Genomic DNA, 14,841 nt, shown 5'->3' with positions numbered 1-14,841 from the left:
ATATATTACAACTTTATAGAATTATTTTGAAAATAATAAAGAAGAAATAATATTTTATGATTATTTTTTTAAGGCAAATGTGATCATTCATTTTATTTACCTGTTATTGTTTTCTTTTTCTTTTAATTTAATTTTTTTTATATTATTAAAACTATGTATGTGTATTAACTTTTGCTGGATATGTATGTTATTGTATGTGTATCATAAAATCAGAGGAGTGGCAAAATACATAATAATAATAGTAATAATAATAATAATAATAATATCTTAAATTCAATAAGAAACACAGTCAATTTAATTTTCAAGCCCAAGAATTTTTTTTTATTAATCATGAACTATTTGTTTATATTATTATTTACTTTCTTCACTTACAAAAATTCAAAACAAAAATATATTTATCTATTTATTTATTTTTAAATCACTTTTATTCTTCTGACAATAAGTAAAATATTAGAGAAATAGTAACAATGTTAACGGGTTGCTCGTGCCTTAGGCACGAGCCATTCACTAGTATATATATATATATTAGTAAAAACGTCCTTATTTTTTTTTAAATATATATATATATATAATATAATGAATTATAGTTTTATAATATATATAAATATTTATATTAATAATCTCTACATATATCACATCTAAATACAAAATTGACATAAATATATATTTATATGATTTATATATAAAATACAATAATATTTCAAAAAAAAATTAATAATAGAAATAAAATAAGAATAGAAAAAGTCATAGTTTAGACAGTAATTTACATGCATAATTATTTTTAATTTCTAATGTATCTTGCAATGTCTTTAGTAATTTTGATGATGAAAAAAAACTTCAATCACTTAATAAAAAACAAACTATCACGCAAATTTATAGGATAAAAAAATAATATGCATATCTTTATTATTTTTAAATAAATATAATTTAATTATGCGTGTTCAGGCACCCACGACTGGGTCGGGCCGTGCGGCCCATTATCCTCCTTACCTATTGATTAGACCACACTTCATTTGTCAGGTTTTAGGAATTAAGTATGAATGTCACAGAAGTGACTTGATGGGTAAGAAGGTCACGGGATGACCCCCCTTACCAACTCCCAAGTGCCCTCTCCTATAAATATGGAGACCCTGGGAGTTGCAAGGGGTTGGGTTCTATTGTGTAACGAAATACCCTGTAAAGAATACCAGAGATATAGCAATAACATTGGCTGGTGGAGTAGAAGGATTTTAACCTTTGAACCACCTAAAAACGTATTCGTGTCATCAGTTCATTTTAAGATCATTTATCTATTTCGGTTCATTATTTAGCACTAATCTCATTCTCTTATTTTCTTCATTACCTGTTGGCGAAGAACCGCGTCAACAGTTTGGTGCTTTCATTGAGAGCTTGTTAGATTGGTGCTATCGCAAATATCCCACCATGGTGATCACTCGTTCAAGACACGGTAACGAGGCGGACCAACATGATGGGCAGGAGGCCCACCATGCCGCCATCTCCGGTGAGTAGAACCTTGAAGGTCAACAGCGGCCGGGCAAGCAGCCAATAGGCCAGGATGACACTAGAAGTTCGGCACCCTGGCCACCTAATCCAAACCTGGACTTTTACACGGCAGTAGAGATGGAGAATGCTCAGCTGAGGAGTCAGCTGGCGAAAGCTAACCAACAGATTAAGGAGGTGTTGGTTGGTCAGACCCCTGACATCCAACTCTACTCCCTCATCGCATCGCCGAGAGACAACCTTCAAAGAACTACCCAGGGCCGAGCAACAGTATAGTCGATCGGTCCAAACTTCAACTCCCAGCTCACTACCAGCCTCGAGCGCACCCAGGAGGGCTCGAGGGAATTCTAGAAGAAGATCCGGGGAGGGCTCACAGCGACAGCCCGTCCCGGCCAGCCGTCCTGCGCCCCGCTCAGACCGCCAAGCGCAAGACCCGCAGGTTGGTAGAGCCGAGAGGCCCCTACCTAACCTCATCCGCCCTGACGGGACCAGGATTGCATCCCCGGTCAGACATCCTCCTTCACCGATAAGATATCCGTTTCCTCCTCGACCCGTCCGAGATATTCTAGCTTATGGGAGCAGCAAGAGAAACCCGCCTTCCGCAGGACCTTCCCATCGTGGCAGGACGTCCAGAGAAGTCCCGGATCCTCAGCCCCAAGGGCGGGCTCCGAGCTTTTCTAACGGGAGCTACTAGACCAGAAGTCACCGAAGTGACCTTTCTGGCGGAGACCTGCGCCAATGCCTAAGCTCAGCGCAAAGTCCTCAAGCCACCCTGAGGGGCGACCTACGAGATCGCCTTAACTCTCATAGGGGGGACCCAGTGGGAAACGGCAGTTGTGCTCACCCAAGGGAAGACATGTCCGAGGTACACGACAACGGGAATGTCCCATATAACCTATCTCAAGATAAGAGGGACAATAACCCGCCAAACGTGTACAATGGATCTGGAGCTGTTGAACAGCCCCGGAATAACCAAGGAGATCAGGACAAAACCCTTGAGCGCCTAGCTCAGATGGAGGAGCTAATGAGGAAGCTCCTGTCGGAGAAAGAAAAAGACGAATATGATTCGGGGGACGAGCTTGAGCTCTTCGCCCCCAGCATAGCAGCAACGGCATACCCGCCCGGTTTCCGTATGCCGCACCTGTCCAAATTCAACGGAGACGGAGATCCGTCGGATCATCTGGGTATGTTCAATACCCTAATGATGGCCCACAACATTGGCCCCGAGCTGAGGTGTTTAATATTTCCCTCCACATTGACTGGGCCGGCCAGGCAGTGGTTCAAACAGAGCAAGAAACAGTCAATCAGCTCCTGGAAGACTTTCTTCGCTGACTTCAAGAGAGCCTTCCGAGCCTCCCAGGCTGCCCGCGTCAAGGCCGACTCCCTGGCCAAAGTGAGGCAACAACCCGACGAGCCTTGGAAGGCTTACCTGAGCAGGTTCACGAACGTCGCTGCTCGGGCCAGAGACGCAGATGACAGCTCCAAGCTCATGGCTTTGAGAACTGGAATCCTCGTCGGAGGGGGACTCTGGAATGAGATACAAAGGAAGGGATTCATTTCTGTAAACGAATTCCTAAATAGGGCCCAGAGGTGGATCAACTTGGAGGAGGCCCAAGCCTCAGCTGCAGGAACCAGTCAGGTCCCTAAGCAACCCGCTGGAGTGGGAACGGAGGTCGTAACAGCGACCCAGAACGTTACACAGAATAACCACTTTGGTGGAGGCAAGAGAAAGGGAAACGGTGAGGCCAACCAGCACGGCCCAAAGAAGAATAAGTCCGTGGAAAAGTTTAAACCGGCCTACGCGACTTATACGGAGCTCACCCACTCTAGGGAGAACATCTTCCTAGCAAACTTTGCTCGCCTCCCCTGGAAGAAGCCAGAGTCGTTAAAGCACTAGAAGGGGAAGCGAGACCCCTCCAAGTTTTGTCGTTTCCACAACGACATTGGCCACAATACCGATGATTGTAGACACCTGAAGGATGAGATCGAGACTCTCATCAGAGTCGGCCCCTTGGCTCGGTATGCGCGGAACAGAGTTCCCATAGCCCGTCCGACTCTGGAAGTCCCGATCACTCAGCCCGGGTCTCGGGTAGATCAGGACGTCCCTCCTCCAGTGACAAGAGTGGAGATCTCCACAATCTCTGGAGGTCCTCATTTGGCTGGCACAAGCAGAGGTGCCCAAAAGAGGTACGTCAACGAACTTAAGGCTCATAATGGAGTAGAGTTCGTCCCCGAGCAACATCTGCCAAAGCAGCAGCGATTGGAAAGGCAACCAATCATTTTTACTGAAGAAGATGCTAGCCACGTTCAGTTCCCTCATAACGACCCTCTGGTCGTAGCAGTGCAGATTGCTAATCGGACGGTTAGGAGAGTGCTGATTGATAATGGGAGCTCAGTAAACCTTCTATTCCGGTCCACGCTGGAGAAGATGGGTTTGACTGTTGCCGAGCTGAAGGCAACCTCCATGATGCTTTATGGTTTCTCGGGAGAAGGATCAGCAGCTATAGGGACGATCGAGTTGGTGATCACCTTAGGAGAGGGACCTCGGACAGTCTCAAAACTCCTTGAATTCGTGGTCATCGACTATTCCGCCGCATACAATGCCATTTTGGGTCGACCTACACTTATAGCTTTTGAAGCCATCACCTCCATCCTCCGCCTCGCACTGAAATTCCCTTCTTCCACAGGGATATGCACGGTCCGTGGCGATCAACTTGCTGTCAGGAATGCTACAGCATTTCCATGAAGGGAAAATTGAAACTCGGGCAGTTAACAATGGCCATCCAAGGTAGAGAAGAGGAATCTTAGGATCCTTTGCCTAATCCTGAGATTGAAAAACCTCAGAGCGCCAAAGGGGAAAGTATCGTCCTAAGTGAGGATATTGACCCCCGAATAGGTGAGGATAAGTCCGAGCTCCAAGCTATTGAAGAGCTCGAGGAAGTAAATATCGATCCACAAAATCCCTCGCAGATGGTTAAGCTCGGGAAAAACCTCTGTGGCAAGAGGAAGGCGGAGCTGATCAAATTTCTGCAGGAGAACCTGGATGTGTTCGCATGGTCGCACGAGGACATGGTGGGAATCAGTCCAGATGTCATCATGCACACCCTTCGTTTGGATAAGAGTGTTCCTGCAAAGTCCCAGAAACAGAGGCGCCTGGGAACAACTCAGGCTGAAGCCCTAGAAGAAGAAGTAGCCTGGCTTGTACACCGTCCCCCGAAAGATGTCAGGAATTTTCTCCAAGGCCTGGGGGTCCACCGGAATGCGCACCTCGGGGACTGCGGTTGCCAAAGTCCCGGGCTCCATCTCCATATCCCAAACAAAGGCAGGAGCTCGTGGAGGGGGCGGGGGCATCTTCACCACTACTGCAGGAGGTGGAGGTACCTTGGTGTGGGCAGCTGGGGTCTGGTCTTTCCCCTTTGCAGGGGACTTGGATGTTGTCCCAACGGCTTTCTTCGCCACCCGGAGCTTCTTCACCATGGGCCCAGAAGCCCCAGCAGAAGAGTTCCCTCCGGTGAACATAGCTCGCAGGTCTTTGTTTCCGAGCTGAGACATCTCCTCTGGAGAAACAAAGACAACATTAGTATACAAGTAAGCATTTATTCAAGAACAACAAAAATAAGAGGGAAAAAGCGGAACTCAAGTATATATCGAAAGGGATCCTACCCCCCGAGCTAGAAGAGGAATCTATGGTCACGACCATCGGCCCCGGAGCTTCTGCGGGGGAATCTAAGACAATGACTTCGCGAGCTGGAATAGGTTCTGGGTCCGAATCTAGTTCGGGACTAGACTCTTCTACATACTGCCTAAGACCCGGAGCTACAGTACCCTGCCGAAGAGAGGGCCACGACCGAAGATTAGTCCCATACTCCTCAAAGAAGGTCGACCTAAAGGCTAAGGTGTTGTCTACGACAACAGTACCCCTAGGGCAGCTACTCTCGTAATCCAGCACGAGCCGGTCGACACAATGGAGTAGGGTTATGTCGAGGTCTGGGTTGTTTCGATGGCGTTGGACGGGCTGGTTGGGATTAAACCTAGCTAACCGAGGATCGGCGGTGGCCCTATCTAAGTCCCTGAACATGTAAGGATTACCTTGCCCAGAGGGACCTACGGCTGCTCTGGACCGAACCCTCTCCTCTTCCGTTTCTTGGGCGACCTCCAGCGCCCGCTTCCTCCTCGTCCTTACAAGGGGCACCTCGTCCTCCTCATCCTCGTCCTCATCCTCTCCTTCCCCCGCGGCCTCCTCCTCGGGGATGGGTGCCATCTCGCGGGCTGGAGGAGGTCCTCAAGGCCAAAGTCTAGCCCGGAGAGATCAGCTTGCACGCCAGCATCGTCTCGTCTGTCACGAGCTGGCCATAGTCCTTTTTGCTGGGGGGCAGACCCGCCAGTGTCTCGTACTGACTCCCGAGGATCACAGACTTGTCTGTCCTCGCGAAAATGGCTGCAGAATTGTTCTAAGTCAGAAATTGATAAAGGGGAGCTAATCAATACTTAACTTACGAGCTAAGAGTAAAAGGTACTTATGAGGACAGTTGAAGTAATGAAGTTCACAGTTGCGAAACCCCTTAGACATAAAGAACTGGTCTTTGAAGTCGTTGGGGTGGCTGGGCAGCTCGATGACCGCAGCCGTGTTTGGAAAATGGGTCATGTAGTAGAACCCGTCACCTCACCCCTGCTGCTCCGGGCTGGCCTTGAGGTAGAAAAAATATAAGATATCCGCCGGGGTGGGGATCTCCCATTCCTGCTTCAGGAACAGATATCTCAGCCCCGCTAGCAAACGGTACGAGTTAGGGGGGAGCTGGAAAGGAGCCAACTTCACGTAGTTGAGGAAGTCGGAAAAGTATTGGTCCAGCGGGAGGAAGGCCCCAGCCTTGAAGTGCTCGTCACTCCAAGCCGCGTATTCCTCGTTGAGCGGCGCGCAGCTCCGCTCACCTTCTAGGGGAGGTCGGGCGATCAGGGCGCCCCTCCCCAGCTCGATATTGTGGGAAAAGAATACTTTATTCACTTTCCCCTAGTCAGTGATCTTCAAGACGATCTTCTCAGCCTAGAAGAAAGCGTCGGCCACCACCTTGAGCTCCCGCTCCACGGTCGGCCCGAAAACAGGGATTGGGGAGTCTGTCACCACCTCCTTTCCTTTGGATTGTTGTGAGGACGAGCTGCCTGCGGTCTTCTTAGAGGCGTTCTTCTTGGGTCCCATCTGGTCGCCTAGCGAACAAAATAAGAAATTTTAGAACGGGCGACCTAAGCATAAGAAAAAATTTGAAGAGAAGTGTTTCCTTTGCACGGGCTGAGGTAATCTCAGCCCGTGGAGAGTGAGACCACGCGGTTCTATGAACACGCGCCTGTGCTCCCAACAGATCCCCGATTACTCGGAATTCGTGTGTCAGGAGGGTCAGGATAAAAGTTTGCCTTGGAAGGAAAGTTTCAGTAGGCAAGAAGTGCAAAACTGCCTGTGAAGCGTGTCCCCTAAGCTACCCGGTTTTGCACCCAAAAGACTGGATATTTTAAATAAGCATACCAAAAAATCCTACCCATAAGATTTCCCCAGAAAGCGTACCCTATGAGCCATGCTCCTAAATGGTTTTCTTCTACAATCGGTGCCCTAAAATAAAAACCTACACCCTTCATACCCACAAAAAACCAACAGAATGTTGCATGCAGCTACAGGAACTATCTACCTAGGCTACAGTGAAAAGAAAATTTAAAGCATGCACAGTCAGAAAACTTACGGAGTGTTTTGCTGTGGAGGGGATGAAGGGATCGTCTGGGTTGGAGCATCGTCGGAATAGCTGGTACCAAAGTCTCAAAGGAGCCCTTGCACCTGAACTCCTGGAATGCTGGGAACGGTAACCGGGAGAAAAAGAGGGTTTTTTGAGGATGAGAAAAGAGAAGAAGATGGAAAATTTAGAAAATTTTCAAATAAACGGGTGGCCCATGTGTAAGGTGGCCACCCCTTTTATATATGTGAAAGGCCATGTGAGGAGGGTTGTTGGATTGCCCTGATGTGGGATCCGAGGCTCTCTACTCGAAAGGCGAAACGACGACCGAGTATAGGCTAGGCCATTTAATGCGGTTCTCGGAAGACGTACCTGCACCAACCACGATGCTCCATGTATTCGGCGCTTGCGTAATGGGTGGAATATGAAGAGTCCATGAAGAAGCCTAAAAGCCCCCATTGTGGCCCCAGATGACGTCATGTGCCACGAGCAGAGGCTTGGGGGGCAAATGTACGCCCTAATTTTCCACGGGCTATTAGCGAGCTGAGATATGGCGTAATTATATCTCAGCCATGTGGATGACACGTAGCCGGAGCTGCTGTTGTCAGGTCGTATCTTTTTAGCTCGAGGTAGCCAAAAGTTTATTAGAGAGTACTGAAGAACCGAGTCAGAGATATGAGGACCGCGAGTCAAGAAGGCATCCAGCCCGAGGCACGAGCTGGAGTGGGAAGTTGTGACCCTTTATAAAGTCAACCACGCAATGTAAACGTGCATATATCAGACATCACGTGTCTGATATATCCCTGAATTCTCGGACACACAGCATGAACGTGCGTGTTCAGTCACCCACGACTGGGTTGGGCCGTGCGGCCCATTATCCCCCTTACTTATTGATTAGACTATACTTCATTTGCCAGGTTTTAGGAATTAAGTATGAATGTCACAGAAGTGACATGATGGGTAAGAAGGTCACGGGATGACCCCCCTTACCAACTCCCAGGTGCCCTCTCCTATAAATATGGAGACCCTGGGAGTTGCAAGGGGTTGGGTACTATTGTGTAACGAAATACCCTGTAAAGAATACCAGAGATATAGCAATAACATTGGCTGGTGGAGTAGAAGGATTTTAACATTTGAACCACCTAAAAACGTATTCGTGTCATCAGTTCATTTTAAGATCATTCATCTGTTTCGGTTCATTATTTAGCACTAATCTCATTCTCTTATTTTCTTAATTACTTGTTGGCGAAGAACCGCGTCAACAATAAGATTATTCTGTTATATATAAAAATATTCCGTTAAAGTTAACCGAAAAAATAAAAAATCGTTAAAACCAATTATTTTTGTTATCTACACATTTTTTATATAGAAGATTTATATATATATATATATATAAACTTGATCTACGAAGCCATAATGTTCATCTATTTTGACATAGTTTGTAGTTTTTCTAATTTTTTTATTTAACAAAAAATTAATTAATAATTTAAAAAATGCTTATAGTCTCACATAGTAAATTATTGTGTGTTATAAATTAAGGCTATAAATAAAATATAATTTATTTACTTTGATTTATAATTTGTCAAAATATTAGTACTTTTTTTTACATATACGGGATTGATTTAACCCAATATTGCCTAATAGTTATATTTGTTTTGAGTTCATCAAATTTATATTAATATTTTACACATTATTTATATGTTTATGTATATTTATATATTTTGTTTTTTAATATATATTTTTATATTATTTAAATTTATAAATTATATATTATATACTGAAAAAAAAACAAATGTATAATATACCAAGAATGTATATATATAACATAACAAGAATGTATCATCTACCTTCACATTATTTGAGGATGCATATTAAAAATTATATGATGTGATGATATTAAGTAAACTTGGAAAAAAAAATTCTATATACTTATATAAATGAGAGCTATAGGGAGGTAGTGTGGCTTACTAGAATCATCTATGTATGATTTATCTATTTTTCTTATAATTTGTGTTTTTAAATATTTTTTTATTTAATAAAAGAATTAATTAACAATTTTAAAAATCTCTATAATCCCTCATTGTTTACAGATTATTGTGGATGTTATATTTTTAAAGTATAAATAAAGTACCATTCATTCACTTTGATTTGTGATTATCCACATATTAGTGATTTTTTCCTTATATTAGTGATTGGTTTAACTCAATCTTGCATAATATTTATACTTTTTAGTTAATCAAATTTATATTAATATTTAACATATTATTTACATATTTAATTTGTAGTATATATTTATCATTTAAATTTTTAAACCATATATTATAGGTGTCGTACCCTAATCTTAGCATGAGTTCATTCACTCAGCTTGGGTACAGCTGGCAGATAAATATGTGGAAAAATAATTGATAACTCTAGGAATTAGAGTTATTTTTATGTTTTTAAACTTGTAATTTTATCAAGAAAGAGTGATTTATGGTGTTTTGTAGTGTCTTTATTTTCATTTTGTCAAATATTAAATACAATAAGATAATATTAAATATTAGTAAATGTTGGAAAAATATACCCTAAATTGTGAAATTTTGCCTTGGTAGGTGGTTGGTTGAACTTTGGACATTTGGAAAGAAATTGAAGCTTTAAAAGGTCTCAACAGGAGGCAATGCTGCAGCATTGCGTTTGGCCAGCCAATCTACTTGGATGACCCACGTGGAAGCTACTATTTAATTCTCCAGCTCACTTTGGGGATTATCTTAATTATGCTGAAAATAAAAAAATAAAAAAAGAATGTTTGGGCCTTTATTGTACTTGGACTCGTTTATGGTAAAGAGAAAAAAACAAATCAATTAAAAAAACAAAAAAAAAAGGCCCACATGACCCAAGGGAGGGGTATGAGCTAAATGGATTGATAGTCTTCTTTTCCAATTAGAGGGGGAGATACGGCTGGCAGAGGAAAGAGGAACCAGCGGCTGGTGCATATTGGAGTATACCCATTCTTTTGGCAGCCATTAATGTGAAGGAAGAGGAGAGAGGAAGGAGAAAAGAGGGAAAAGCAAGAGGACAAAGCCACTTGAGACATCACTTTGGCTTGATTTCTTACCTTTATTTCTATTTCCTTTTTAGTTTATTATCTAAATTTTCAGATTATGGATTGCATTTATTTGGGTATTTTTTAGATTATGAATATGAGCTAAACTCTAAATAGCTAGGATAATTAGACCCTTAATATGTGATTGTATCGACACTTTTATATTGATGTTTATGCAATTTGATGTTTATTCATTCAAATATTTATCATGTTAATGCTTGCTATTGATTGATCACCTTTAGTAGGTAATTGGGTTAATTTTTAATTCTGAAAAGGTTGAAATTAATGGACACACAATTTGAATGGTGCATGCTTGAACTTTTTGAATTCAAGATTGTAGTAATATAGACATATACTATTACCATGCATAGCCTTATGGAATTGATGCTTAAATGAAATCTTTGAAATTGAATTAGCATAGACATATGTGATTTAATTAAAACATTAGAATCATAGTGCTTTGACGAAAGCCTATGAAATTTAATTAAAATTCTGGGCTAATAGACTTCCAGTTGCTGCAGCATCAGTCTGACATCAGTGCAAAGTTGCATATTAGGGGGATAATTATTCTAGTCTCCATCATACCATTTGTTACTCCTTGAATCAATTTTCATGAGTTGCTCATTTTAATTTTCTGCATTTAATTAGTAATTATTTAGTTAGTCCTTGGACCACATTCCTTTTTACTAATTTTAGTGTTTTGAAATCATTTTGTTAGAACTTAGTTTCACAATTTAAACTTAAGAAAACAGTCCTTGTGGATACGATATCTGGTACTTGTTACTATATTACTTGTTGTTGACAGTGTACACTTGCACTCACATTAAATTTTGCACAACAAGTTTTTGGCGCCATTGCCGGGGACTGTTTAAAGTTATTTATTGTGAAATTAAGTATATCGCAATTTGGTTTAAATTGTTTTTGTACTAACTTGGGTGATTCTCGTGCAATTTCAGGTTTATACAGTGTATGAATGAGAATCAAGACCCTGAACTACTTCCCATTGATCTAGAAATCGAGCGTACCTTTAGAAGAAGGCGAAGAATACAAAAGTCAAAAAGGGAAGTAGTAGTGATGGATGCTGAGCAAGGGGCTCAACAGGGAGCTGCCTAGAGGGCAGCAAATCTATTAGGAGTCGTTCATGATCCACCTGTAAATATAGCAGGAGTTGCTCAAGATCGAGTAGCTCAAGGGGGAGTAGCTGCCAACAATGGGCAGAATGCAGTGATTGTGGTTGATGACAGAGATCGTGCGATTAGGCAATATGCTCTCCCCCTCTTCAATGAGCTCAACCCGGGCATCGTTAGACCAGAAATTCAGGCAGCACAGTTTGAATTGAAGCCAGTCATGTTCCATATGCTTCAAACTGTGGGCCAGTTTAGTGGGATGCCAACCGAAGATCCTCACCTTCATCTTCGATTGTTCATTGAAGTGAGTGATTCATTCAAGCTGCCCGGAGTGATAGAGGATGCGCTGAGATTAAAGTTGTTCACATACTCCTTGAGAGACAGAGCTAGAGCTTGGTTGAACTCTTTGCCATCTGATTCTGTGACTACTTGGCAAGAGTTAGCTGAGCGTTTTTTGATGAAGTATTTTCCTCCCACTAAGAATGCCAAGCTCCGCAGTGAGATTACTTCATTTCAGCAACTTGATGAAGAATCTTTATATGAGGCATGGGAGCGGTTTAAGGAGTTGTTGTGCAAATGCCCTCACCGTGGCATTCCTCATTGTATCCAGATGGAGACATTTTATAATGGTCTAAATGCCCACACTAGAATGGTGGTTGATGCTTCAGCGAATGGGGCTCTTCTTGCTAAGTCCTATAATGAGGCATATGAAATACTTGAGAGGATATCCAACAACAACTATCAGTGGCCCACTTCTAGATTGTCTACAAGTAGAAAGGTGGCTGGTATTCATGATGTAGATGCCATCACTTCTTTGGCAGCCCAAGTATCCTCTATTTCTAATATGCTCAAGATAATGAATATCGGAATGAATCAATCAGTGGGGAAGCCTATGGGGACACAATTTGGGAAAATGGAGAACATTTCTTGTGTGTATTGTGGTGAGGGTCATACTTTTGACAACTGTCCTTCCAATCCAGCAGTTGTGTGTTACATGGAGAATCAAAATAGGAATGACCCTTATTCTAATTCCTACAATCCATCATGGAGGCAACATCCCAAATTTTCGTGGAGTAATCAAGGGGCTGGCCCTAGCAATTCTTCTATGCCTCCAAGACCAAATTTCCCACCGGGTTATCCCCCACAAGCACCACAACAACAAGCAATGCAATCTGGCTCTCTTGAGAACATGTTGAAGGAGTATATAGTGAAGAATGAAGCCATGATCCAAAGCCAAGCTGCATCATTGAGAAACTTAGAAAACCAAGTTGGGCAACTAGCTAATGAGCTGAGAAATAGACCCCATGGTACGTTGCCAAGTGACACAGAGAATCCAAGAAATGCGAGCAATGAACATTGTAAAGCCGTCACTTTGAGAAGTGGGAAGGAGTTGGAGAATTCCAAGACAAATTATGGGCATGAGGGTGAGCCCTCTTCAATCCAAATAAATCAGGAAATTCACAAAGATGCTGAATTGCCTAGTGTACACAAACCTGCCTTTGCCCAGAATGCTGCAGCAATGCCGCAGCATCGGCACCCAGACAGCTCAATTTCAAGGTAGCCACTTCCATTTCCTCAACGTTTTCAGAAGCAAAAGTTGGATTCTCAATTCAAGAAGTTTCTAGATATGTTGAAGCAGTTGCATATCAACATCCCACTTGTAGAGGCACTTGAGCAAATGCTTAACTATGTGAAATTCATGAAAGATATTCTTACAAGGAAGAGAAGGTTAGGAGAATTTGAGATAGTGGCTCTTACCAAGGAATGTAGCTCATTCTTGCAAAACAAGCTGCCACCGAAGATGAAAGATCCTGGGAGTTTCACCATTCCATGTACCATTGGTAATTCTTATTGTGGCATGGCTTTATGTGATTTGGGTGCCAGTATAAATTTGATGCCTATGTCTGTGTCTAGACAATTGGGGATTGGTGAAGTCCGACCTACCACAGTGACTCTACAACTTGCAGATAGATCTCTTGCTTATCCAGATGGGAAGATTGAGGATGTCTTGGTAAAAGTTGATAAGTTCATTTTTCCAGTTGATTTCATTGTGTTGGATTATGAGGCAGATAGGGAGGTACCAATCATTCTAGGGAGGCCTTTTCTAGCTACTGGTAGAACTCTGATTGACGTGCAAAAGGGTGAACTTACTATGAGGGTTCAAGATGAGCAGGTGACTTTCAATGTTTTCAAGGCTATGAGATTTCCAGATGAGGTCGAAGAATGTTCTGTTGTTTCAGTGGTAGATTCTTTGGCTTCAAAGGAATTAGAAAACAATTTTATGATCCTCTAGAGAGACTCTTGATGTTTGATTCACATGTAGAGGATGAGGATGAATACTTGGATTGGCTAGAAGCTAGTTCACAAGGATTGCATACAAGAAATCATTTTGAATCTTTGGAGCTCTCTTCGAGGTCTTTCGCAGCCCCTAAACCATCAGTGGAAGAGCCTCCAGAGTTGGAATTAAAAGCTTTACCCTCACACTTAAGATATGCCTATTTGGGCAAGTCTTCTACCTTACCTGTGATTGTTTTAGTTGAGTTAAGTATGGAACAAGAAGAAAAGTTGCTTGATGTATTAAGGAAGTTCAAGAAGGCCATTGGGTGGACCATTGCAGACATAAGGGGTATTAGTCCTTCTCTATGCATGCATAAGATTATGTTAGAAAACAATGAAAAAGGGTCTGTTGAAGGGCAAAGAAGGCTGAATATCATGAAAGAAGTGGTAAAAAAGGAGATTATCAAGTGGCTTGATGCAGGTATTATTTATCCCATCTCTGACAGCTCATGGGTCAGTCTTGTCCAGTGTGTGCCAAAGAAAGGTGGAATTACAGTATTGGAAAACGAAGACAATGAGCTGATACCCACTAGAACTGTGACAGGGTGGAGAATTTGCATGGACAGGAAGCTAAACAACGCCACTAGGAAGGATCATTTCTCTCTTCCTTTCATTGATCAGATACTAGACAGACTTGCCGGGAGAGAGTACTATTGCTTCCTTGATGGTTACTCTAGTTACAATCAGATAGCAGTGGCCCCAGAAGATCAGCACAAAACTACATTCACTTGCCCCTATGGTACCTTTGCATTTAGAAGAATGTCCTTCGGCTTATGCAATGCTCCAACTACGTTTCAGCGATGCATGATGGCTATCTTTACTGATATGGTTGAGCAATTTCTGGAGGTGTTCATGGATGATTTTTCAGTCTTCGAGGATTCTTATGATGATTGTCTGAATAACTTGTCTAAGGTGTTGAAGAGATGTGAAGAGACAAACCTAGTCCTTAACTGGGAAAAGTGTCACTTTATGGTTAGGGAAGGTATTGTTTTGGGGCATAAGGTATCTAAGCAAGGGATTGAAGTTGATAAGGCAAAAATTGAAGTTATTGAGAAGCTACCACCTCCTAAATCAGTGAAGA

The 14,841-nt window shown here is 42.5% G+C and overlaps 1 protein-coding gene and 1 non-coding gene across 2 annotated transcripts; one reads left to right on the top strand and one right to left on the bottom strand.

Annotated features, from left to right (window-relative positions):
• Positions 1 to 11,265: 11,265 nt before the first annotated feature.
• On the top strand, positions 11,266 to 13,716 carry LOC133815176 (uncharacterized). The gene is made up of 4 exons (XM_062248045.1): positions 11,266 to 11,317; positions 11,462 to 12,126; positions 12,169 to 12,906; positions 13,012 to 13,716. The coding sequence occupies exons 1-4, from the start codon at positions 11,266 to 11,268 to the stop codon at positions 13,714 to 13,716; spliced, it is 2,160 nt and encodes a 719-aa protein (XP_062104029.1).
• LOC133820436 (small nucleolar RNA R71) lies at positions 11,911 to 12,017 on the bottom strand. Its single transcript, XR_009886846.1, has one exon. It is a non-coding gene; the product is annotated as a small nucleolar RNA R71 (small nucleolar RNA).
• Positions 13,717 to 14,841: the final 1,125 nt, after the last annotated feature.

Source organism: Humulus lupulus, chromosome 2 (genome assembly GCF_963169125.1).
Source record: "Humulus lupulus chromosome 2, drHumLupu1.1, whole genome shotgun sequence".
NCBI lineage: Eukaryota > Viridiplantae > Streptophyta > Magnoliopsida > Rosales > Cannabaceae > Humulus > Humulus lupulus.
This window is presented reverse-complemented; position numbering and strand designations above follow the sequence as displayed.

Coding starts and splice junctions, on each gene's coding strand:
- LOC133815176 (XM_062248045.1), top strand. CDS start 11,266: ATGAATGAGAATCAAGACCCTGAACTACTTCCCATTGATCTAGAAATC. Junction 11,318..11,461: donor CATTGATCTAGAAATCGAGC/GTACCTTTAGAA, acceptor TAAATATAGCAG/GAGTTGCTCAAGATCGAGTA. Junction 12,907..13,011: donor AAGATGCTGAATTGCCTAGT/GTACACAAACCT, acceptor CAACGTTTTCAG/AAGCAAAAGTTGGATTCTCA.